The 27,668-nt window shown below is 39.6% G+C and overlaps 1 protein-coding gene across 2 annotated transcripts in view; it reads right to left on the bottom strand.

The window, feature by feature from the left end:
* psmd14 (proteasome 26S subunit, non-ATPase 14) overlaps positions 1–27,668 on the bottom strand; it is a 98,733-nt gene that overhangs the window by 13,765 nt on the left and 57,300 nt on the right. For both annotated transcript variants that reach the window (XM_063052324.1, XM_063052325.1), the window contains exons 7-10: positions 23,511–23,618; positions 16,471–16,545; positions 2,391–2,516; positions 2,181–2,243 (exon numbers count right to left, since the gene is read on the bottom strand). In XM_063052324.1, coding sequence (XP_062908394.1) covers positions 2,181–2,243; positions 2,391–2,516; positions 16,471–16,545; positions 23,511–23,618 — 372 coding nt within the window. The remainder of the gene's footprint in view (positions 1–2,180; positions 2,244–2,390; positions 2,517–16,470; positions 16,546–23,510; positions 23,619–27,668) is intronic.

Raw genomic sequence — 27,668 nt, 5'->3', positions numbered from 1 at the left:
AAATGAAGAATAATTTTTGGTGTTCTCTTATCCAGTTTTAGGACTTATGTGAATATCTTATTACATTTTAGGTCATATTTATACAGAAGTAGAGAAAATTCTACAGGGTTCACAAACTTTCTGGCACCATTGTACATCAGATTTAAGAGGTCAGGATCAGGTGTATTTGTTGGCTATAAAAATGTTACTTAAATGTCAATGAGTCCTGATGAAGGGTCTCAGCCTGAAATGTCGACTGTTTACTCTTTTCCATAGATGCTGCCTGACCTGCTGAGTTCCCTCAGCATTTTGTTGCTTTGGATTTTCAACATCTGCAGATTTTCTTGTGTTTGTGTTCCTATTAATACAACCCCATTATTCTTATAACCATGAGCAATTTCAGAGCAATAGCACTGAACTTAATAAAAGTAGGAAGGTTGTGGTATTGCTTTTAAAAAATGGTTAAATCATAGTTGGAACAGTGTGTACAGTCCCAGTCACCACTCTAGATATAAGAAAGGTGCAGAAGAATATACCTTGGCTGATTCACTTATGAGGAGAGGCTGGGCTTGTTTTCCTTGGAGCAGGGGAAGAGGAGGGGCATAGAGAGAGTAGATAGCAGGATCTTTCTTAATATATAACGCAGGTGTTGTAAACTAGAAGGCAAGGAGAAGTTCCCAACCTAGGGTCCAAGGACCCCTCGGTTAATGGTAGGCGTCCATAGCATTAAAAAGGTTGAAATCCCCTGACCTAGAGGATGGATGGAACCGGAAGTGCAGTGCCTAAATAAGTGATGGAAGTTGGTTCTCTCACACTTATTATCTAGACAAGCACTTAAATTGCCAAGACATAGAATGCTACAGACCAAGTGCCAATGGTCAGCATAGACATGATAGCCAAAAGATCTGTTTCTGTGGTCTATTACTCTACGATCATCAGAATTAGGAAAACTTCAAATTGCGCATAATTTGGGGGGAATGGCCCATATTAGGGGTTCCTAATTTTTTTTATGCAGTGGAGCCTTACCATTAATTGAGGGGTCCGTGGACCCCAGATTGGGAACCCGTGGTCTAAATGGAATGGTACTGAAGGATGTCAAACTGTAAAACTAACCAAAAAAGGACAAGCATTCTGGACTTGAAAATGAAGACAAACGGTGAGAGAAGTCATTATTTATAAAATTTTAAAAGTAATGAAACCATATGTAAAGCACTATCAAAGAAAGACAGATTGCTCAGAATGAGCATCTACATTTCCTTGAAAAGATTTGCAATAACATGATAACTTTCACAACAGCAAAGAACAACATCAAGATGAAACAAAAAGTTTTGTTTCAAATCATTAAGGGTACCGACAGCATGAAAACGCACAGGCTATCTTTCTGTTGTTGATGTCAGTAATGAAGTTTACTCAACTAAAATGCATGGCCAGGTGGTTAGAAGTATTCTTAGAAAACTTTAGTACAGAATAAAATGTTCTGTCTCAGAGAGTATTTCAGACAATAGGGTTTCAGGAAGTTCTCATAAAATATATGAAGTTATGATGTACTGGTACATCATCTCACCACACCAACTGTTGTAGGTGTTATGAACTTATTTTGAGGCTAAAGATTACAAACTTAGATCAACTTCCATTATACAAAAGATCAATGTCAAAGAAGATTTGACATCTCTAGTAATAATGATGATGGTTGGAAGCACTCCTTTCAGAAAATTTCCTGCTCAAATCCCAATCCAGAAACTTGAGCAAAAAAGTCTAGGCTGATGCTCAACTGAGAAATAATAGTGTACTGTTACACCAAGGGCCCATCTGCACTGTCATGTGGACTTAGAAGATCTCATGACACTATCAAAGAATTGGGGAGTTGTCCCCTGAGTCCAAGATAACCCTTATCCCTAAAGCAACATTCCATTAACAGAATATCTAGCCATTATCACCTTGCACTTTATGGCGGTTTGTTGCATGTAAAATGTACTTACAATACTTCATTCAATAAAAATGCTTTGTGGTGTTCTAAAAGACGTGCAAAATGCTCTACATAAATGTACATTACTCATTGTTTTGTATGTTAAGTTCATACAATTTTCATCCAACGTTTTAAAAGTTCAAGGGCTGCATTCAAATACAATTCACCCTAATCATCAAATTGTGTACTATTAAACTGATAATGTGAAATTATCATTCAGATGGTCCATACTCACTTGTTTTCCAACATTTTTAATTGCTAGTTGTTCAGGAGTCATTTTATCCTCTTCTTCCACAGCCTGTCAGAGAAAAATATTTAAGTGTACATAGTTTATCTCAAAACATCCTTTAAGGAAACTTACTGTAAAGTTCAAAAATAGAAGAGGAAGTATTTCTGATCTACAATATATTTATTCTACAGAGCAGTGTAGGATTTCTTCCTTTACCTTATTGTAGTTCTTTGCCAATTCTAGCATTTCTTTCACAACAGTTTCATTAAGTTTACAATGCTCACTGTAGTCCTGAAGTGTCAGTCCTTCCATCCAACTTTTTTTATGCAAGTTCAACAACATCTGCAGTGATGAATAAAAGCAAAGGTAACCTATTAATTGAACAGCAGGAAAGAGAATTTCAGCACGAATAAATTTTTAAAAAAATGTTAAATAATTCAATGATCCCATGTGCTCCTAAACACAAATTCTGTATACAGTTGTGCAAAACAAGATTGTTGTTTTAGTGTGCCAGGTAATCAAATTCTTGTGATGATAATCAAGGAATATTGTGTACTTTACACACCACTACTTTTAACCATCAACACTAACCACTAAATCACTGTGTAGAAAAGCCGATATTGAACAGCCCACATTCTGCCATCAGAAACCTTACTTATCAATTGTCTCGAAGTGCAATAGAAGACAATTGTCTCCTAACCATAATGGAAGCCCAGCTGTGAAAAAAAGTTGTAAGGAGTTGGGGCAGGTTAGTGAGGGCAGGAGGGAGGGGGTGAGTAGGCAATCTGCAAGAAACTGGGCAGTTGCATGTGGGGTTGGGAGAGTGGAAACCAGTGGGATGGAAGTGTTGCGGGGGGAGGGGGGTAGCAATGGGAGGGCACAGTGGAGGCCATGCATTTGTTGGGATGGGGCATAGGCTGTGGATGCCTGCAGGCAGGGGAAGAAGGAGGGGGAAGAACAGAGCAGGGGATGGGAGGGAGAGCACACATAGTTAGATGGGGAAGGAGGTATGTGCATCCTTGGGAAGGGCCATTGTGTGCAGAGAAGGAATATGTGGAACAGTCAGGAGCAACTCTTCAGTTTAACAATTCTAAAACTGTAAAATGGGTTCTGTTGACTAGTCAGAAGAATTACCTTAATTTTGGTTGGTTGTTGTCTATTTTGTTTTAAATTAGACATTGGTCTTATTTGGTCTTTATCAATACAGGCAAAACATAGTTAAGTTAGCAGTAATTTTAAAGTAGCAAAAAGCAGATGTACAGCAGAGATCTCGCCAATTTTCTGTCTGGCCAGCTGAGTGCCATTCTTCCTTCTCTCAGGGAAAAACTGAAGCCACACTGGATTTGATGATTTGTATTCCCTTCACATTTCCCTCTCCATTTGTTCATCATTGCTTTTCAAAGGGCTACCAATATCTGCCTCATATTAGACACACGGTGATTTGTTATGTTTAACAACTTTGCATTTTAGGGCATTGCTTCTGTACTGCATTTCAACATTATTAAGTGTAAAGATCACTCAGAAAATGGAAGTATACCAAAAGTCATCTTGGGTTAAATGTTGGTCAAGATGGCATGGTTTATAATACTCCACTGAAATTAGTTTCCATTCTTTCATGAGGTTAAGACTCCGGAATTATACTGCTTACTTTGTACAAGGTTAATAAGGGTGGGAGGGTGCACCCTCATATTAACTGCAGGCCAAATCTCAGCCAACCTCCCCTCCTGCATTTAACCAATGTCTATTTACTGGGATTGCTGCTACTGCTGCGACTTTGCATTAGTGGTGGAGTGAGTAAATGACTGTGGATGTGATGTCTACCCAGCTGGAGGCTTTGTCTGTATGGTTCTTGAATGCTGAAGTTGCAATCAGCCAGGCAAGTGGACACCATTCCATCACACTTCTAACTTGAACTTTATAGATGGTGGACAGGCTTTGGGGAATTAGATGAGTTACTTGATGCAGGATTCCTAGCCTTTGACCTTCATGGGGCTACATTGTGTAAATGGCTACTCCTGTGCAATTTATGGTCAAAGGTAACCCCCAAGATATTAAGAGTGGTGGTAATGCAATTGATGGTATCAATGATTGTAATACCATTGAACATCAGCAGCTAACAGTTGCACTTACACTTGTCACTGCCCGGTATTTGTATAGCAAAAATATTTCTTGCCATCCATCAGTCCAGCCTGGATACTGTCCAGGTCTAGTTGCTTTGCAAGTGTTGAGTTGCTGAATATTGTGCAGTCATCAGCAAACACCTGACCTTATAACTGAAGGACGATCATTGATGAATCAACGGGAAATGGTTGGGCCTGGGACACTACTTAGAGGAACTCTTACAGAAACATCCAGTGCCAGAGATGATTGACCCACAACCATCTTCATAAGTACTAGGTTTGTTTCCAACCAGCAGAAGGCCTCCCCAATTCCATGACTTTGGCAAAAGCCATTGTTAAGCAAATGTCACTTGATGGCACTATTGGTTATCCTTTCCATTACTATGCTGATGATAAACAGCAGACTAATGGGATAGGAATTGGTCAGCGTGGGTCCTGCGTCTTGTGGATAGTTTTTCTCATTCTCAGGTAGATGCCAGTGCTGTAGCTGTTGTAGAATAGCTTGGACAAGGGCACAGCGAGCCCTGGAGCTCAAGTCTTCAGTATTATTGCCGGAATATTGTTCAATAATAAGCCTCTGCTGTTTCCAAAGCCTTCAGCTGTTTCTTGATATCACATGGAGCAAAGAGAATTGGCTGAGGACTGGTATCTATCATGCTGATGATCACTGGAGGAGACCAAGATGGATCATCTACTCGGCACTTCCTGGCTGAAGATGCTCGCAAATGCTTCAGCTTTCTCTTCTGCACCCATCTCAAATTTCACCTAATGACAAAGTATTTGTAAATTGGGATACATATGTATTTATATCTCTCGTTTTCTAAAAAACAATATTAATGCAATCATATGAAAATAGAACATATATAGTTGAAAGAAATGTTTGTGAACCATTTGCAATTACCTGGTTTTCTGCATTAATTACTCGTAATTACCAAAATCTCATCCCAACTGTGAAGCATGGTGGAAAGCGCATCATGGTTTGGGGCTGCTCTGCTGTCTCAGGGCCTGGACAGCTTGCAATCGTCGAGGGAACAATGAATTCAAAATTGTATCAATATATTTTACAGGAGAGTGTCAGGGTAGCGATCCTTCACCCGAAACTTAACAGAAGTTGGATGATGCAACAAGACAATGATCCAAAACACAAGAGTAAATCAATAACAGAATGGTTAAAAAAGAAGGAAATTTGTGTTTTGGAATAGGCAGGTCAGAGTCCAGGCCTTAATGAGATGCTGTGGCATAACCTGAAGAGGGCTGTTCATGCAAGGAATCCCAGAAATACTGATGAACTGGAACAGTTTTGTGTGGAGGAATGGTCTAAAATTCCTCTTCGTCGTTGTGCAAATCTAATCCGCAGCTACAGGAAATGTTTGGTGGAGGTTATTACTGCTAAAAGAGGTCCTACCGGTTCTTAAATACAGGGGTTCACATACCATTTTTCAGCTTGGATTGTGAATGATTAAACAATGTGTTCAATAAAGACATGAAAAGTACAATTACTTGTGTTATTAGTTTAGGCAGATTGTGTTTGTCTGTTATTGTGACTTTGATGAAGATCAGACCACATTTTATGAGCAATTAATGCAGAAAACCAAGTAATTGCAAAGGGTTGACAAACTTTTTCTTGCCACTGTACTATAAAACAGAATGAGGCTGAATCTTCAAAACATCTCTTTCCACAAGCACAGAGCTTTCAGAGGATTGACTATTTTTCCAAAAACTAATGCAAAAAAATTTAGGAATTAAAAAGTAAAAATATTACAAGAGTTTTCCATGATCTTAAGGAAACAAAGAGCAACAAATTCAAAAGAAGGCAATTCAGTCAATTATTCTTTATGGGACCTTACTCTACTTCTCATTGCTCTGAAAATATTTCATCTTCCATTTTTATTAAGGTCTTCATAAGAGGCAATCAATGAGCTTTTTTCCAAACACATATCTATCAATAAGATCAAAACACAGAGGTCTAACTGTACAAAATGGACTCAATATTACATTTCAAAACTTTCTGGAGCTATACAGGAATGAATTAATTAATAGAACAGATTAGGAGAAATGGGGGAATTGAGTGGGATAAGTGGTCCAAAATTTTTAAGTATTTAATAAATAACTGTTAAATTACTAATATCAAAGCAGCCACCATCATGCCAATCATACAAATTACATTGCTCTCATTTCTTAAACTTTTTCCTTTCGTGAGTATTTATTCAACTACAGTGGATTCCAGTTAATTAAGCCATCAGTTAATCAGGCCAGCCACTTAGGCTAAGTCCGCACTATGCCGGATAATTTTGAAAACTCCGGTTTCGAGTAAAAACAACAGGCGTCCACACTAAGCGTTTTTCAAAATATCTCTGTCCACATTAGACGGATGTTTGGGCGAATCTCCTCCTACTGGGCATGCGCAGGACACACAGAAAACAAGTGAAGAGGAAACGGTATACTTGGTGCATGTTTGTCCAGTTACAGAGTAGAAAAACTTAAAAGGAATTGCTCTTGGCTCTTGCGCAGGAGGACTTAAAACTAAAAAAAAAATACTGGAGCGTATGGAGGCAACCGACAGGGAGTTCATGGACAGTATGACCCAGCTGACGACGAACATTGAAAAACTGACGAACTCTGTTGCATTAATAAAACACCTTGTTAAATGTATAAAACATGTCTGCATCAGTGTTATCTTGTATTTCCACACAATGTTACATTAGGCTGTTACACATCTATTGTCAGAGAAGTATTTGCATAAATAGGTAAACCACCTTGGTTCCCCATGGAATTTAAACTGGAGGTGGCAGAGGGTGTTTTCTGTCCTTACCAAGCAAGGACAGAAAACAGGGCAAAGTGAGTATACTTATTTGTTCTGTAAGCTATGCGTCAAAGTACTTGGTGAGTACATTTCTAACTCTTCTGGCTTCAGTCTCATTCCGTCTGTTCTGAAATTGTTAGGTTCTGCGAAGCGCAGAATCAAATATCATTGTGATGATTGTATGCTCTAGTACCAATTGTTTGGCGACAATAAAGTAATAATAATAATAAGAAGAAAACAATGAAATGCTGCGCTGCTGCCATCTGTTGCAGCACGTCATGACAGCGGTTTTAAGAAGCTCCGTTTACCATGTCCACATTAGGCGTTTTCAGATTTATTCACTCTGGAGACCGTTTCTGAAAATCTCCGTTTTCGGGGGATGAAAACACCATTTTAGTGTGGACAGAGGGTCAAAACGAAGAGAAAAGGCTTCGTTTTCAAAATTATCCGGCGTAGTGTGGACGTAGCCTTATTTGGGACAACTCTTAAAGAACAGACATTTATCAAGAAAATAGCTGGGATTACCTTCACTTATTTGGGACACAATGCGCCACTGGGGCAGGAGACTGTTGCCAAACAGTTTCTAACTAGCATCAGACATGCAAACTCCGTGACAGTTTGATACAACACCGAACTTAGAGGGAACATTTTTAAAATAACAACAGTTGCATGTGCTTCTGCTTAAAAAGCACTGATTTTTGTCACTGATAGTTGACAAGAAATTAGCAGTAGACAATTCACAACTGTTTTGCTCACTGCAGTTTCAAGCATTCAGGTTTGACAATGCCAGAAATGGGCTGGAGTGAAATTGAAATTATTTCACTCCTTCAACAAGTTAGGAACTATTTAGAATTTGAAGGCATTGACAATCATGTTGAATGAAGATTTGGAGGATGCAATCGTCAAAAGCATTACATGAAGGCACTGTCTGTATCGCTCCTGGCTGAGCATAGAGGACCAATGATCCATCTGTTTCTATATCAGTGCTGTGATCACATGAAAAGAGGCAATCGTTCTGTTCCATAATGGTCATGTTTCCCCCAATGCATGGCACAAAAGTATTAAGCTCTACTGAGCAAACAGCCATTTCTTTCTGGTTGTCTAATCAATATCCTCCTGAGAAGATAACACTCTAGCTGGATTGGTTCCAAGGTGGCCTTTGAGAGACTGGCAGACTACATTATCCAAAATATGATTAAGATATTCTCACATCATTCCATTCTATTGCTTATTGACTTGGGGGCATGGAATCATTACAAAATTGCAGAAATAATCTCATTCATAAGGCCAGTGATGTTGTGGAGATGGAACTGGACTCTCTCACGGTGGTGTCTGAAAAGAGGATACTGTCTAAGTTGCATGCCATTTTGGTCAATGTCTCCCATCCACTACATAATGTACTGGGTGGGCACAGGAGTACATTCAGCCAGAGACTCATTCCACCGAGATGCAACACAGAGCGTCATAGAAAGTCATTCCTGCCTGTGGCCATCAAACTTTACAACTCCTCCCTTGGAGGGTCAGACACCTTGAACCAATAGGCTGGTCCTGAACTTATTTCCTGGCATAATTTACATATTACTATTTAACTATTTATGGTTTTATTACTATTTATTATTTATGGTGAAACTCTAACAAAAACCAATTTCCCCCAGGATCAATAAAGTATGACTATGACTATACTCAAAAAAGGTACAATGATTCAAAATACACATGCACAAGGAACTTATGTTATTTCAGTTAATGACCGTCTCTTCACCGGTTATTTCATTTCCTTTCAAACAATTCAGATAGTGGGAGTGGTCATTGGGTGAGCGGGTCAGTGTTAGAGTGGGGGAGTTCAGGATTTTGCTCATATAGGTGTAACGCCTTGGTTAAGATTTTTACTGTTATGCTGTAGGTATTTCATTTTAGCAGTTCTATAAGAGCTGTCTGTTCTGCTTTCAGCATGTTTAGTTTTGAGCTAAAGATAAGGGGTTATGATGTTCATGCTTAGGAACGTAGTGTCATCCAGTCAAGATGGTAGAATTGGAAGAAGATTCTAGAGAATGCTGGGCAGAGGGGTTTTTGTGACGTACACTGGTATGGGTCAAGTTTTTTTTGGCAGGAGCTGGGAGAAGACAGGAAGGAAGATGGCTGAGGATATGGTCCCTGTTGCACAAGGTGCTTTGTGCAGAGGCAAGGCTTCAAGAAGGAAGGACCAATGCTCCTGTGGAGGAGTCCGTTTGTTTGAGATGGATTTCGAGAAATATTTGGAAGGTGGTGTCCGCTTTCATGCAGACTATGGGTCTAGTGCGCGAGTTAAAGACAACTTCAAGATGAGCTCCAAGGTAAGTGCATATTAGGACTGTGTTAACCGTAATGGGCCCCTTTTTATTTTTTGCGTCTTTTTCTTTTCCTACTAACTGTTCGATAAAGCCAAAATTTGTAAATATGCTTTCTTTATAATTGCATGCAGTGTACTGTTATTTCTGGTGGGTAATTGCAAGTGGGCAACATTTACACAGTATTCCCTCAGATTGCGGTGCACAGTCAACACATCCCGGCTCTCCTGGTCTGGTGGGCCCCAAGTCATATTGACCTTAGACGTATGGAATTTGAGAAAAGTGGTTTTCTCACCACTGAGTCCATTGGCCTGTCAGCAAGGGGCTGACGACCTGCATCTCCAGAGATGCCCTGTAAAAAGGGGTTTCACAGGCATTGGCAAGGAGAGGCAGCAGCTGTAGGTAGGTTTTTTTATTTTAAATTTTCTTTCTTTCTTATTGCACAGTTAGAACAGGATACAGACTGGAGAGTTCATCTACCGAGGCTGTATGGGTAAAACTGAGGAATAAGAAAGGGAGGACGGCATTAATAGAATTATGTTACAGACCACTGAACAATATGTGGGATTTAGAACAGCAAATTTGTAGAGAGATTGGGCACTGATGCAAGAAACATAAGGCTGCGATAATAGATGATTTTAAGTATTGACTGGGACTCCCATACTTTAAAAAGGCTGGGTGGGAAACAGTTTGCCAAATGTATTCTGGAAATCAGTAAATAGATTGCGATACAAGATCTACTATTAAGGCATGAGACAGGCCAGGTGACAAGTTTTTGTAGGGTAACACTTTGCATATAATGATCATAATGTCATTAATTTCAAGATAATTATGGAAAAGAATAAATCTGGTCCTTGGGTTGCGATTTTAAATTGGGGAAAGGCCAATTTTCATGGTATAGGAAGGATCTGGCAAATGAGGATTGGGACAGGTTGTTTTCTGGCAAAGGTGCACTTGGTAAGTGGGAGGCATTCAAAAGTGAAATGTTGAGAGTACTGAGTTTTTATGTCCTGTCAGAATAAAAGACAAGGATAAGACATTTAAGGAACCTTAGTTTTCGATACTGAGTCCCTGGTTAAGAAAAAGAATGAGGTGCATTGCAGTTATAGACAGGCAGGAACAAATGAGGTACTTAAGTATAAAAAATGCAGAACAGCACTGAGGGATGAAACCAGGAGGGTGAAAAGAAAGCATGAGGTTGCTCTAGCAGACAAGGCAAAGCTGAATCCAAAGGGATTCTACAGATATATTAAGAGCAAAAGGATAGCAAGTAACAAAATTAATCCTCTGGAAGATCTGACTGGTCATCTATGCAATGAGCTGAAAGTGATGGGGGAGGTCTTAAATAGATTTTTTTTCACCTGTATTTCCTCCAGAGACAGACACAGAGTCTATAGAAGTAAGGCAAAGCAGTAGTGAGCTAACAATAGACAATAGGTACAGGAGTAGGCCATTCAGCGCTTCGAGCCAGCACCGCCATTCACTGTGATCATGGCTGATCATCCACTATCAGTATCCAATTCCTGCCTTATCCCCATAACCACTGATTCCGCTATCTTTAAGAGCTCTATCCATATCTTTCTTGAAAGCATCCAGAGACTTGGCCTCCACAGCCTTCTGTGGCACAGCATTCCATATATCCACCACTCTCTGGGTGAAAAAGTTTTTCCTCAACTCCGTTCTAAATGGCCTACCCCTAATTCTTAAACTGTGGCCTCTGGTTCTGGACTCACCCATCAACGGGAACATGCTTCCTGCCTGCAGCGTGTCCGATCCCTTAATAATCTTATATGTTTCAATAAGATCCCCTCTCAGCCTTCTAAATTCCAGAGTATACAAGCCCAGTTGCTCCAATCTTTCGACATATGACAGTCCCGCCATCCCAGGAATTAACCTTGTGAACCTACGCTGCACTCCCTCAATAGCAAGAATGTCCTTCCTCAAATTTGGAGACCAAAACTGCACACAGTACTCCAGGTGTGGTCTCACCAGGGCCCTGTACAGCTGCAGAAGGACGTCTTTGCTCTTGTACTCAATTCCCCTTGTTATGAAGGCCAGCATGCCATTAGCTTTTTTCACTGCCTGCTGTACTTGCATGCTTGCTTTCAGTGACTGATGTACAAGAACACCTAGATCTCATTGTATTTCCCCTTTTCCTAACTTGACTCCATTTAGATAATAATCTGCCTTCCCGTTCTTACCACCAAAGTGGATAACCTCACATTTATCCACATTAAACTGCATCTGTCATGCATCTGCCCACTCACCCAGCCTGTCCAAGTCACCCTGCATTCTCATAACATCCTCTTCACATTTCACACAGCCTCCCAGCTTTGTGTCATCGGCAAATTTGCTAATGTTACTTTTAATTCCCTCATCTAAATCATTAATATATATTGTAAACAGCTGCGGTCCCAGCACTGAACCCTGCGGTAGCCCACTGGTCACCACCTGCCATTCCGAAAGGGACCCGTTAATCGCTACTCTTTGTTTTCTGTCAACCAGCCAATTTTCAATCCACGTCAGTACTCTGCCCCCAATACCATGTGCCCTAATTTTGCCCACTAATCTCCTATGTGGGACTTTATCAAAGTCTTTCTGAAAGTCCAGGTACACTACATCCACTGGCTCTCCCTTGTCCATTTTCATCGTTACATCCTCAAAAAATTCCAGAAGAGTAGTCAAGCATGATTTCCCCTTCGTAAATCCATGCTGACTCGGACCAATCATATACACATTACAGAGGAGGTGTTTACTGTCCTAAGGCAAGTTAGGGAGGCTAAATCCCCAAGGCCTGTCAAGGTGTTCCACTGGACCCTGTGGGAAGCTAGTGCAGAAACTGCAGGGGCCCTAGCAGAGATACTTAAAAACATCCTTAGCCCTGGGTGAGATGCTGGAGGATTGGATGATAGCTAACGTCGTTCCACTGTTTAAGCAAGACTCTAAGAATAAGACAGGACAATGAGCCTGACATCAGTGCTGGTTAAGTTATTGGAAAGTATGCTAAGGGACCGGATATATAAGTATTTGGATACACAGGGACTGCTTAGGGATACCAATCTAATAGAGTTTATCGCTGAAGTTACCAGGAAAGTTTATGAAGGCAAGGCAGTGGATGCTGTCCACAATGACTTTAGCAAGGCATTAGACAAGGTCCTGTATGGGAGGTTGGTCAAGAAGGTTCAGTCATTTGCATTCAAGATGAGGTAGTAAATTAGATTAGAAATTGGCCTTGTGGGAGAAACCAGAGAGGGATAGTAGATGGTTGCCTCTCTGACCAGAGGCCTGTGACTAGTGGTGTGCCGCAGGAGTAAATTCTGGGTCCATTGTTGTTTGTCTTCTATATCAATGATCTGGATGATAATGAAGTAAACTGCATCAGTAAGTGTGCATTTGACACCAAGACTGAGGGTGCATTAGACACCGATGAAGACTATCAAAGCTTGCAGTGAGATCTGGACCAAATGGAAAAATGGACTGAAGAATGGCAGATGGAATTTAATGCAGGTAAGTGTGAGGTTACTGCACTTTCAGAGGACAAACCAGCGTAGGACTTGCACAGTGAGCAGTAGGACACTTCGGATTGTGGTAGAACAGAAGAATCTCAGAATATAAATCCATAATTCTTTGAAAGTGGCATCACAGGTTGATAAGAGTCGTAAAGAAATCTTTTGACACATTGGCCTTCATCAATCAAAGCACTGAGTACAGAGGTTGGGATTTATGTTGAAGTTGTAAGGCCCAATTTGGAGTACTGTATTGTGTGCATTTTTGGTCACCTACCTACAGGAAAGATGTCAATAAGATTGAAACAGTGCAGTGAAACAGTGCACAGAAAACTAACAAGGATGTTGCCAGGACTTGAATTATAGGTAAAGATTGAAAAGGTTAAGATTTTATTCCCGAGAGTGTAGAAGAATGAAGGGAAATTTGATAAAGGTATACAACATTATGAGGGATATAGACAGGACAAATGCAAGCAGGCTTTTTCCATTGAGGCTGCTGAGACTACAAGTGGAGTTCATGTGTTAAAGGTGAAAGGTCAAAAGTTGAACAAGAACACAAGGTCGAACTTCACTCAAAGGATGGCGAGAGTGGAACAAACAGCCAGCAGAAGTGGTGGGTATGGGTTCAATAATTTCAACATTTAAGAGAAATTTGTATAGGGACATGGATGGGAGGGGTGCGGAGGGCTATGGTCGGGGTACAGGTTGATGGGACTAGGCAGATTAATAGTTCGACACGGATTAGGTGGACCGCATCACCTGTTCTGTGCTGTGGTGTTTCACCACTCTGTGGCTCTAGTGAAATATCCAAATGAAGGATGGCTGATCATTGTAAGTTAGGACACCATGTGGAATCTGCTCTTCTTTCATACTGCATCATTCATTTCTAGATCAGCTGAAGAATTGTAAATCAAGATTAACAACTTCTCTGTTACTTGATCAAGGAAACAGATTAAGTTTTCTCATGGTACAAATACTCGATCCTAAATCTACATTAATACCAAACTTCTGGATAACGTAGATTATTTCTAGTTTATTTGGCATCAAATCTTTTTATTCACTTGGCTTTAGAAGACAAGTTGTTGTGAAACTTAAAGAATTCTCTGTAATCTATTGTACAAGATGGCGCCAGTGAACAACGTAACTAATGGTGACATTGGTGTAAGTGTCTTGGGTCTTGGGCAAGGCTTGATTGGCGCTGTTTGTGGAATGGAGTTGTTTTTAGTGGACACTGCAGTTCATGTTATACGTGTTTCTGGTTACATCTTTTTTTAATTGCTATTTTGCATGAATTTGATCAGGGCATTTCAACACTGACTGGCTCTGCGGTCTGCACTCAACGAACGACACACTGGTAAATTGAATTGAACTGAACTACACTGAACATTCCTGGGACTCTGCAGCTTGATGTTTAATATTCTGTGTTATTCGCTCATTTTTTGCTGTTTGCACAATTTGTTCTTTTTTTTTTGCACATTGGGTGCTTGATACTTTCTTTGAAAAGGTTCCATGCTCTTTCTTTGTTTCGTGGCAAGACCAATTTCAGGGTGGTATACTGCATATATACTTCAATTATAAATGTTCTTTGAATCCTTGTATGAAACACAGTGCTCCGTGCTCTATTTTAGTACTCTTCCTTCGGGCTTATAAAGTATGCTATGTACACCAAGCAGAGGTAGACTTAGAGCAATTTCCATTCTTGGTTACTCAGAAAATCCACTGAGAGTCATTTGTAACCCAAAGGTGACCAACAAGATTTTCAACAAAATTGGCCTACAACCTATCCTAACTATATTGGACAGTTACAGTCATCTGCTGTTGGTTACTCTCCATGGCCAACTGAAGACCATGGTGCAGAAAAAGATCAATGTTCCCAAACAGCTACAAGGCCAACGAACCACATAAGAAATTCAGCTCTCTCATCATTAAATCAACAATTGTTTTTTATGGAGAATCCAGCTCAAAGTTGTTATAGTCATAAAATCCAGGCTGAGATCCACAGATGAGCCAGGCAGCAGAGGATCTGCCTACCTTCACCGGAGAGTAAACCCATCGCCATCATGAGAAATCTTGTTCATCGGGGAAAAGAAAATAAATTATTTAACAAGCACCTGAGTGTAGAGATCCAGCAGACAGCCCAGACCTAAAGTACAGATGATGAATGAGGAGCACACAGAAAAGTTATCACCTCACCAACAGCCTTTGCATGCACAAGCCCTTCAGCCCCCACACCCAAGGTCCCATCACACTGACGGCCAGAAAAGTGGGAGGAACTCATCAGGAACTGATGGAAAGAACATTTCTAAGACCTTCTCAATCATACTCTGTTCTTGATTCCAGTGCACTTGTCTCCATGGAGGCCTACCTGGACGAGGCTTGTCCTTACTCCTAATTGATACTAAGTCAAAGCCATATTCTATCAAAAAAATACCATAACCTTGAGAGCAGACAATATCCCTGCTGAAACCTTAAAATTCAGCATGGAAATACTCAGTCACAATTCCATAGTTTCATTGCCCATATATGAACAGAAGATCACAACCAACTTCAAGAAAGAAATTAAATTTGACTTTAGGAACGACACAGGAGTCTTTATGCCTACAAAAGGGAAAATGATTGACAGGTTTGCCACTAACAGTCTTCTTTCAGTGGCTGAAGGATTGTATCCTGAATCACAATGTGGATTTCATCCATCATGAGCCATAGTGAATATAGTCTTCGCTTCATTACAGCCTCAAGAGAAGTTGCAAGGACCAGCACCGACTGGTCTACTCTACACGCTGTCTTCGACCTCACTAAAACCTCGACTCCATCATTTGGAAGGAACCACAAAACATCCTCATCAAATTTGGCTGCCTAAAAGAATTTGTCTCCACCTTAAACTTGTTTCACAACAGCATACAAGCCACTTAACTGGAGCCATCCTCAGTTACGACTGGTTTCAAACATACCTTTGTCATGGCCTATCAGTATTCTCAATTTTTCATGCTTTAACAGTGCACATCACTTTCAACAAGTTTCCCCACAGAAGTGAAGCTAACCTTTTGAACTAATGGAAAGCTGTTCAATCCAGAACCAAGGTTACTTCAGTAGCCAAGCTGCCCCAGCTCATAACTACTCAAAGTGGAGAAGATGCATCCCAGATGGTACCCTGAACATCAAGGGTAAATGCTGGGAGTGCACTGAAGTGGAAGGAGACAGACAAATTGCCACCCACTCCAGCAGCCACCTCCTGCCCCAACTGCAGAAACACTTGCAGTTTCATCACTGGCTTCATTAACCAGATCATAACCCACAAAACTGAAGTGACACAGGTGGGCCACCTTCAATCTTGATGGGCTACCTAAGGGAGAAAGGAAGGTAAGATAGAGCACCTGCTATTACACGGCAAACCTAGCGAGTTTACGGTCATGTGAGGTGCGAAAAGCCATTCATTGTTAACTTCTTGGCAACCTAAAATACTACATGCTAAATGTGCTAAGGAATGCAAATATTAAAAATACATATCAAAAGTACAAAACTAAAAGTAATAATGAAAATTACCTTTTGCTCAAGTTCATTCTTCCGATAATTGATGGTAATAGAGTAGTAGTGTCTGTTTAATCCGTGAATCAATGCCTAGAAGTACAAAAATCACAACTTTACAACTGAAATGGGAACGGCTACATGACTAAGCTAACCTGAATATTTTGGTTATTTCAATTTATCTGCTGAAAAAAACTGACAGAAGGTGTATTTGGCAACAAATTGATGCTCAAACACGTTTCAAAAGCATACACAATTTGTATTTCTCACATCAAATTTGCAATATCACAGTCAATTATGACCAGATTTGAAAATAATTTGTACACTGAAATTCATTCATAAATTCATTTGAGATAAAAATCTGAATTTATGCTATTTAATGTATTTTAAAAACCCAGAGCTATTTTGTCTACAGAGGGTTACTTGGGTGATATATTTTGACTTTAGATTAATACGCTGAACCACACAACCCCAAACTTCTCTGAATCAATGATCGAGGAGTTGGAGGAGGATGCATAAATTGTTCTTTAATTTTTTCTTTGCCACAGGAAGCATCTGGCCTCACCAGAACGTGGTCGGGATGAAGTTTCCATTGAATTGTGCAACAAGATCCAGCAGAAGCTGAAAAATATTCATCCTTTCAAGTATACAGAGAATGTTTTTCCCCTTTCTCTGGAGACTTGCACATCATGACCCAATAAACACAAATCCATCTGGATCTCAAAATGTTAAAAAAGGTCCAGGTGACCATATCAGTATAGAAGGGAAATACATACCTTACCATATTTACTCCACACCGAGAGCACTTTGTACCTAGTGACCAGGTACTTGCCTGCCATTGAGAGGAAGCACCACTCTCATGTCTTGAACCTTGTTGGCAGTCTGCTCCAGGTAATCTTTAGCATACACCCTCAACTCCTCCAAAACATTCCTGCCAACTTTTAGTAGTCAGGAAAAGAGCAGTGGTCATCCAGATGCCAAAAAATGCACCTCGTTCTTGTAATTGGCTCTGGCCCTGGTATTGTCACCATGCTTATGCACCTTTGTCTGTAAAACTCTTTTAAGGTAAATACAGGCTGAGGTAAAACCTGTCCCTAGTGTAGCAAAGGTTGAACATTGCAGTGGAATATTCCATTCAGCTGTACCTTACTTGTCATTCACAGTACAAGTTTCTGCAGAAACTTTCCTTTGACCGCAAATCCATCAGGCAGCAGTCAGCACAGAAATTCCTGCAGGACACATAGGAGATGGGGACAATGGATCTTGCGGGATGGTTTTCCAGGCAGAATGTCAAAGTCATTAGGCAGTATGCCTCCCCATAATACATAAAAGACTTTGGTTGGGTGGCAGTGGGAGAAGCCCCATCAGATTCGTCCTGCACAGTTACAGTCTCATTCCCAACTCTCTCCTTTTTTTGCCAAGTTGATCTGGAGAAGGATACAGTGACCTCTGTTGAGGCATACTGTGTGCACTCAGAACTCCAGGCTCTTCCCAGGAAAGCATACCAAGATAAACATCAACTACTGCCGGAAGATCATCAAATAGGTGCAAGCTATTTTGTTCTGCACAAACTAGCTGACCTGTTCGCCTAGGGCACCTGAAAGAGTGAGTGTAGTTAAACTTGGTCCAGCCACAACAAAGGCAGGTCTCAGCCCGAAACGTCAACTGTACTGTTTTCCATAAATGCTGCCTGGCCTGCTGAGTTCTTTGTGTGTATTGTGTTGTCTTATGTGTGTTGCTTGGATCTCCAGCATCTGCAAATTCTCTCTTGTTTGTGAGGAAAGGAGTATAGCATAGGGTCCTCCTGCCACTGGACACTGAGGGGACGGGCTCTGTGCAACAGCCAAGCATACATTTTATGGGTGCTTTGTTTAAAAAGGAAACATGACTGGCATTGGAGCAATGTAAAAAAAATACTGTAATGATGTACTGATGCATTTCCTGTATATATTTCTTTTAAGAAAAAAGTACATTTATTGAAATAAAATAATGTCTTCAATGGAGTGCCTCAAAGACACTCAAACTGGCCTGTTACAAGGCTTTTTAAAATGCTTGATATAATGCTAGTTATACAATGTGTGAAGCTCACCAACAAATTGCCGAAAAGGGAGTTGAAAATAGTTCCATTATACAATGTTTTTAGTGAATTAAGTTTAAAGAATAACCTAATGCAGTTTAAATATCATTTTTGCAGCCGAGATGTGTAACTCACATACATGCCATTATTTACCAATAGCACAGTAGAGTTGTCTACGTCTATTTTGCAGGCCGAGCTGCTGCAATCACAGATCAGGAACTAGGTCAAAACATTGACATTGACAGCAACAGCAAGCTATTTGTAAATATTGATGTGTGGAATTCTTTAAAAAGTGTAAGAAATAATTTTAAGACATTCCTTGAAAAGTTGTGCTCCATATATCATCAATAACTTTGTTAATCTACCCGTAGAAAAAATTAAGTAATTGTTTCTTTTGATATCTTACAGGGTTGAGACAATTTCCTCCTGTATTAAGCAAAAAACTTCTTTTCCTGTTAAAAATGCTAAGTTTAACATTTAGTTTATAGCATAAGCATCAAGTTCATGCTGCGGAACAAGCAACCTTTAGGAATAAACCAGCTGTGCACTGTAAACAACACAAAAATAGTTTAATTAAGTGATGATCCAACTGCATAAAATGGCTTTTCTACTTGTATACAGATACACAATTCAATTAGTTTAGAATAAATATCCAGAGGACAAGGTCCTAATTTCAATGATCAAACATATGCTCTTTCCGAAAAGTTTCTGTTATTGTAATTAATGAGTAAAATTGATGGAGGCTTTCAACATTAATTACTAATGGAAGTGGTGTGAAAAATATCTTTGCAAATACATTCACACACGTTTTAATTACAATTAATCCATTGCTTTGCCGTTGACTAGTGAGGCTTATTGTTATTGGATCTACTTGGACTCTTCAGCACAACTCACAATTCACCATAAAATTTGGAATATGTGCAAGATATTAAATAAAATCAATTAAATACAGTGGATTCCTGTTAATTGGGCTATCGGTTAATCGGGTGGCTGCTGATTTAGAACAAAAACAAATTGAGAAAACAGCTGGGATTCCCTTTTTTTTTATTTGGGACATGAGCCCCCTTAATTGGGGCAGGAAACTGTCAGTGACGTGCACTTGTTAAACACTGCACTGTACTTAGACCAAGCAGTTGTGTAGGTTGAGTGTGCTTGTGTTATGTTATCCAATTGGGCCAAGGGTCACCAACTCAAAAAGCAGTGATTTTTTGATAATTTTTTTAAAATTTTGACATAAAAACATTTTTGAGATCCTTGCCAAAATGCCATGAAACGATTTGACACTAGCCAAAAGAGTTACCCTACTGGTCCAAATTAAAAGCCATATGCCTAACACCACTCATCATCACATGGCAGAGATAACTAAAGTGCTGAAATCTACAATTGCACGCTTGATACATCAGCAAGATAAACATAAGAAGAATTGGGCATTATGCAGAAACAACAAGAACATCCCAAAAACTAAAGAGTGAAGGTAAGGATCCAGGTGTTGAAGAGGCTCTCAATCAATGGTTTCCCATTGTAACTGGACAAGGTGTGCGGGTCAGAGGAGCTAACTAAGAAGCTGAGTCATGAAGACTTTAAAGCAACAGATAGTTGGTTGCCTCGTTGGAAACATAGGCAGCACATTAAAGTCAAGAAAGCATATGGCGAAAAAGGTATTGCTGATGCTGCAAGTGTAGAAACATGGAAATCTGTAAAACTCCCTGAATTGCTTCAAAATTTTGTGCTGATGATATTTACAATGTCGTTGGAACAGGATTTTTTATCATGGCATGCTGAACCGTTCCCTTTGCTACAAACATGCAGCACGATCAGGTTCCAAGAAAGCAATGGATCGCATAACTTTGTTGTATTGCTTAAATACGTCAGGAATTGATAAAAATAAATTGTTGGTTATTGGGAAAAGCATTAAACGTCGACACTTTAAGGGGCTAAGAATGGATAGTTTACCAATCGAGTACTATGCTAGTAAGAATGTGTGGATGACAAGATGATCCTAGCCACCAATGGCAACATCCTGCAGACACCTCACAAAACTACTACTACCACAACAACTACATCTTTTGAATATACTTCTCCTGAACTGTGATCAACTGCACCCTGTAACTTCCATTTTGCTGATGTATTTTTTGGGCTGACTGAGCGATCTGGTGCTTTTGCTACCTCCTGGGGAATTCGCATAGGTTCAGAGCAGAGTGTGGTAGAACGCAAACCCAAGATTGGCTCCATTACTCCTCGCCAATGAAAGCGATGAACAAGATTGAAATTGACAAGGATAAGAGCAGAAGGCGAGCAGGTGTTCAGCACCCTCTGCCTGTGTTTGACCGCTTTCCCTCTTGCTGCTGCTGGAAGAAGGTTCAGGTTCGATCGCCTTGACAGCATGGCTCATGGCTGTGGGCCTTTGCGGTTCATAGTTTAACATCCTCAGTGCTGAACGCACTCCGCAGTTGTGGACTTGTTTTTGGAGGACTCTGCAGTTCACGTTCCATGTGTTTCTGGTTTCTCTTTCTTGCTATGTGCGCGGTTTGATCAAGGCACTCTGGCACAGAATTGGCTCCGTGGCTGAGACCTGCAGTTGTTGACACGCCACTAAACTGAACTGACTCATTCCTGGACCGTTTTGGGTACTCTGCAGCTTGATGCTCAATATTCTATGTGTTATTTGCTAGCTTTTTGCTGTTTCTGTGATTTGTTCTCCACCCCCTCCCCCACAAGTTGAGTGTTTGATGTTTTCTTTAAACGGGTTCCATGATGTTTTGTTTGGTGGTTGCCTGCAAAAGGACGAATCTCAGGGCTGTATACTGCATACATACTTTGATAATAAATATACTTTGAATGACTTCCAAAAATTTTAAGAAATGGCTGATGAGTTGGATATGGAGCGGAAATCAAGCAAAATTCTTTTGCTTCTTGACGATTGTGCAGTATACCCTAACGTAGAATGTTTGAGAAACATCCAACTGGAATTTCTGCCTGCCAATACAACACCTTGGTGCAGCCAATGGATATGGGAATCAGGAAATTTATTGTTGGATTACGACACTACTTCATGCAGGAAGGCAATGAAGGCAGTCCATTATCTGCACTAGGTGTCTGCACTGATTTTGTTTATTTGCAAGTCAATCAAAAGAACATATCAGTGTACACTTGATGAATTCCTCCATCAGTAACCATTGCGAACAAATAGTTTTACAGTACTCTAGTAATATTGGTAGTGTTCTAATTTGTTCTGTATTTCATTTAAAACCATACTGTTCCGCACCAGCGCCGGCAAAGGAGTTACCACTCAGTGCTGAACTTAACATACGACTGCCTTAGGAACTCAAGCTCCAAATTTCCCTTGGGGTTTACTCTTGAAGCCTTCCCCATGAGTGGGTATAGCCACAAGGTAGCCGGTTTGAGATCAGAGTTTTTCTTCTTCTAGATGAGCTACCAACCATGGCTGTCCAAAGCAAGTAGCTTTAAGGCACCTTAAAACTGGTTTTGCTCAGTGTCCTATCAGTAGAAATGGTTCCACTGGGCTGAGTAGCTGAGCTACAAGTGAAAACCAGGAGATGAACTTGGTTGTTAAGTGGTTATTTGAGACTTATGCCATTGGGAGCATTTAATAAATAGTGGGAGCTTATCCCCACTACCAGCCCCAGTTATAACAACCTTAAGAAACTTGTTTTCTCCATAATGAGACTAAGACAGGAGCAGAATTAGGCCACTTGGTTCATCAAATCTGGTCCGCTGTTACCCTTCTCAACACCAATCTCCTGGCTTCTCCTTGCAACCTATGATGCCCTGATTAACCAAGGCGGCAGGAAACAAAAGCCTCCCAAGTTGATGGGTAATATGGGGACTGTGGCTTTGCCAGCCATCAAGGTTAACTCTGTCATTTCAAGGATCAGGGTTGTGCAATTTAATTAATTACATGGGCCAGTCCTAATTATATTCAAGCCATATACATGGTATCCTTAAACCAAGTCAAGTGTCCTTTGTCTAGCAAATTTGTCTTTAAGGATATGTGTGGAACAAAATTTCTCACAAGTATGATGCAGCCCACTCTGACTTGCAACAGAGAATGTTAATTTGGTGAGTATTCTGAAAGTTGTTAAAACAAACTCCTTCAATGCATTTCAGCTAAGATTTCGGTGGAAGGAACAACTGCTTCGTGGGATGGAATGAATGTCAATCAAGGTGCTTCCTGACCTAGACAGCCTTATGCTTCTTCAGTTTGAATGTCCTTGTAACTCACTCATCCAGCGTGAGAAAGGCAGAATGTAGGCCATTCACTACCTCAACTACAAAAGACTCTTAAGAATCATATTAAGTGCCTTGCCATAGAGCGACTAAGTCTCTAGCTGGCTACTCTAGCCACAGTATTTTAATATTTTAAGTTATTTTAAGATCTTTAATTATTTTGGAATAGAAAGGGGCATGAACAGTCTTATATGAAAAGCAATGCTTATGTACAGCTGCTATTATTAATACAAAGAGCAAAAAATACTTCACTTGCATTTGATAAGCTCCAACCACAACCAACCATTATCTGTTGTAATAATACGGAACAATGTCATGAAATTAACAACAGAGGTCATTACAGCACAGCCAGAAAAGGGTCATGGAACTAGTCTCATGAAACGTGCATGCATGGACTTGTCCATGCCCAGTCAAAACCCTTGGCACATTTCTGCTCATTATCTTTCACAGTTTCATAGACTTTCATAAAAGTACAACTTAAAATACAAGATAAATAGAAGATTTAATGCTTGTTATTGTAGAAATAACACTTTATCTTTGTTATATCAATTAATTTTAGGAGAACTTAACAAAAATGGGTTCCAATACAACCAAACGGGACAAGTGTTACTGGTACAAAATTCAAGTCCGGAGGGAATAAAATATCTAATTTGCTATTCCAATAAATCTGTAAAATATATAGTGTGCATTCACAAATCATACAAGGTATTTCTTTACATCTGGATAAATGTACCTGGATAGATGGTTTGTTGAGATGACCAAGATTTGAAGTTGTCTGCCTCGGCTCATGTCCTAACACCATCATATTTGCATTGATCAGTCTAAAGGCATCAATAACAACCTAGTCAAAAGAAAGAAAAAATAATTTTTCAGTTGAGGAAAATGATAGAACATTGGTGTCACATCTGGTTCTGGCTCCTATCCAGACAAAGACTTAATGAAAAGCTAAGCAGAAGGAATTTCCTGCTGATTATGCCATCAGCACACGACTTTATAACTTGTAATGCAAGGTGACATCAATTAAACACATAATTTGTATGCAACATCAATAGGGGAATATATAGTTCTGAAAGTATGCTTGCTCATCTTCTGACCAATCTACCTGAAAAAAATACTAATAATTTTTATCTTCCAAAATTACGTAGTACAATTTATCTTAATAGAACAACTAAAAATAAATCCTTACATATATTAATCAACCGGATAGCATCTAATCAATATGAATGACAGCGAGCAAATAAAACTGAAAGTGAGCACAGGCTAAGGGATTATACATAAAGCCCAGCCCTGTCACATCAGTGAAATGATCACAATACTCGAAATGACAACAAAATTATAGCCACCAAAGAATTCCCTCTTGCATTCCACTCTAGTCATAAGCCTTTGCTTACCCTGTTCAACATAAGAGTCTGTTCCTTGTCTAACAGATTAAGATGACCCTCATCAGAGTCACAAACAGGACAAAAACAAAGAATAATAAACTGAAAGCAAGGTCATCTGTGACTTATGACAAGTTACTTTGTATCTAGCTTTACAACATCAACATAATATTAATATGGATACATTTACGGTATCAGACGATAGACTACCTAGTACTATTCACCAATAACAAATGAAAACTTTATGGAAATATTTTTCAACTTTCTGTTTTTCAAAATAAAAAATTACAAATGGTATCCTATTTCCATCTAAATATCCAAGCCTGGAACAAGACTTGTCTCTGCTGACATTGGAAGCAATCTTCCCTCAGTTCAAGACTTTTTACATCGAAGCAAATCAGTTTCTGCTTTGGAAGAGAGAACAACCACTATCCTCAGAGAAATGTTTGGACAATCATTGTGTTTATTAAGTCCTTATTAACTCATTTTACCCTGAGATATGGGTACTCAGTGTCCCAGGTGGCTTCAGCTCCCTTTCCTCCAGAGTGATCTGCTTTAAATTACATTCTCATTACTTCTATTTTTATGATAATTGTATGAAATATTGAGTTTAATTTCAGATTGCAAATCTTGAAATCACTGCGAATCAGGAACAAACTGCACTGAAGACAGATACAAGGCAAAAGTATATTTAAAATCAGAATTGGTTAATTAAACCTCGGTGCTTGTTTAACTATTACAGATGATTAAGTGAAAGAAATTCTCATATTTAATACAAATTGAATAAGATCCAATCAATATAAAAATAGTAATATAAATGAAATCTACAATATTTGTAAGCATATTATGTATCTGTTCAAATTTAGACTGCATGGGTTCCACACAAATGCTTACGATCATTTTTCAGATAACTTTAATAGACTTTGTACTTTTTTTCAGTTTTTAACATTTTTTCTGCCATTGAATACTGTTGGAAAAATTGTAACATTGCCTCTGGGTGGTATTCAGTTCATGAGTTTGAGATTGGTATGTTACCTAAAACACTCGCAAATTTCTACAGAGTACCATAGAGAGCATTCTAACTGGCTGCATCACTATGTGGAAGTGGGTGCGGGCGGGGGCTACTGCACAGGATTGAAGCTAGCTGTGGAGAGTCGTAAAATTAGTTAGCTCCATCATGGGTACCAGCCTCAGTACTATCCACGGTATCTTCAAGGAGCGATGCCTCAAAAAGGCAGCATCCATCATTAAGGACCCCTACCACCAAGGACATGCCCTGTTCTCACTGTTACCATCAGGAAGGAGGCACACATTCAATAATACTGAAATAGCTTCTTCCCCTCTGTCATCTGGTTTCTGAATGGACATTGAACCCATGATCACTAGCTCACTGCTTTTTTTTTTAAATTTCTGTTTTTGCACTACTTAACTATTTAGTATACATACTTACTGGAATTCACAAGTTTTTTTAATGCTGGTGATATTAAACCTGATTCTGTTGTTGAAGCAAAATAACTTTACAATACACATGGAAAATACAACCAAAATAATGCTCAAAAAGTTGATACAATCTCAGGCCTAATTAGATACTTAAATAGCCACAACCTAATTCAGAAACAAAATAGTGCAGACTGAAAGCAAGGTCTGAAAGTGTTAGAAAGAGCAAATCAGATAATAGCTATGTAATGAGAAACAGACTTCTTAATCAGAAATGGGATAAATTTTATTAATGTGCATGTCTGTGGAGTGGTGGCGGAATGGGAATGGGAGGAGAGAACAAAAGGAAATGTCTATGATGGAATGAGATTAAACAGCAAAACTCAGAACGTGGTCAATATTAGTAGGTTGTTTGGAAAAGCTCTACCTTAAATATGATCATAGCTATCATTCAGTTCAGTACACTATTCCCATATCCCTTGATTCCTTTGGCATAAAAAGATATTTATCTCCACTTTGAATACCTTATAAAAAAAAAACTGGCATTCACTGCCTTTTGTTGTAGAGAATTCCAGTCTTATTTGGCTGAAATTTCTCCTCATCTTGGTTCTAAATGGCATTCTCATATAAGAAGGTTTTTAAGATGCCCAAGCCATTGGGAATATCCTCCCTGCAAGTAGTCTGTAGAGTCCTGTTGTACATTTATAGCAGAGTATGAGATCTAACTTCAATCTTCCATCCTTTATTGACAGAGACAGGCCCAATGTCTCCTTATGTTAGTCTCACCATCCCATGAAAATCAGTCTACATTGCATTCCTTCTATGATCAGAATATCCTTCCTAAAATAAGGAGACAAAGATTGCACACAAAACTCTAGGTAGGCCCTCAACAACTATAGGAACAACTACTTTCCTTCTCTACTCAAACAAACTTGCAATGAAGGCCAACAGACCATTTGCTTTCCTATACTTGAACATTTATTTTCAACATAACAAAAAAAACTGGTCTTCCTGCACTTTCTCCCTTCCCAATCCATCACCATTTAGATACTAATGGCTGTTTTCAGAACCAAAGTGGATAATTTCGCATTGATCCATATATTTTGCATCAACCAACTAACCAATATTTAAATCATAATGGGGTGTCTTTGCTTCCTCCTCTTCCTTTAATGACCATATTCAATTGCTGAATCCTCCTTACAGGTCACATACCATCCTTACCTTCTCTGCACAAATACCTTTCTCTGCAAACTTAGAGATGCCTAAGGGAAGTCATGGTTTCTCAGCTTGTGTTTCAGGGATGGCCACCACACACAGCCTCAACTAGTTCAGGATAAGACAGAGGAGGAAAATCAGGCCATTCAGCACATCAAGTCCACACTGCCATTAATCATGGCGTTTTTTTTTCCCAACCCCATTCTCCCACCTTCTCCTTATACCTCTTATAGTCTTTACCAATCAAGAATCTATCAATCTCTGCCTTAAATATGTCCAATTAGTTGGCCTGCATAGACCTTTGCGAAAACAAATTCCAGATTCACCACAATCTGACCGATGAAATTACTCTTTGCAACAGCCACAAAATGCTGGAGCAACTAGGCAGGCCGGGCAGCATCTAGAAAAAGATTACAGTAGACATTTTGGGCTGAAACCCCTTGGCAGGACTTAATTACTCCTTATTGCTCTTTTAAAGGGGCATCCCGTACTCTGAGGCTGCACTCCCAGATCCTGGACTCTGCCCTCCATGACCACTCCATCCAGGCTTTTCATTACTTGGTAGGTTTTAATGAGAACACCCCCCCCCCCTTTCTTTTGAATTTCTTCAAGTACAGGGTCAGAGACATAAAATGCTTTTTATATGTTAAGCTTTTTGTTCCTGGGATCATTCTTGTGAAAACCCTATGGACCTTCTCCAGGGCCACATTCTTCCTCATCTACAGGTCCCAAAATTGCTCTCAATATTGCAAATACAGTCTAATCAATGCCTTAAAGCAGCTCAGCAGCATATACCTGATTTATATTCTAGTCCTTTTGAAATGTATGCAAACATGGCACGTGCCTTCTTTACTACTGGT

Source organism: Mobula hypostoma, chromosome 6, assembly GCF_963921235.1.
Source record: "Mobula hypostoma chromosome 6, sMobHyp1.1, whole genome shotgun sequence".
Taxonomy (NCBI): domain Eukaryota; kingdom Metazoa; phylum Chordata; class Chondrichthyes; order Myliobatiformes; family Myliobatidae; genus Mobula; species Mobula hypostoma.
Note: the sequence above shows the minus strand (reverse complement) of the source record. Positions and strands in the feature narration are given on the sequence as shown.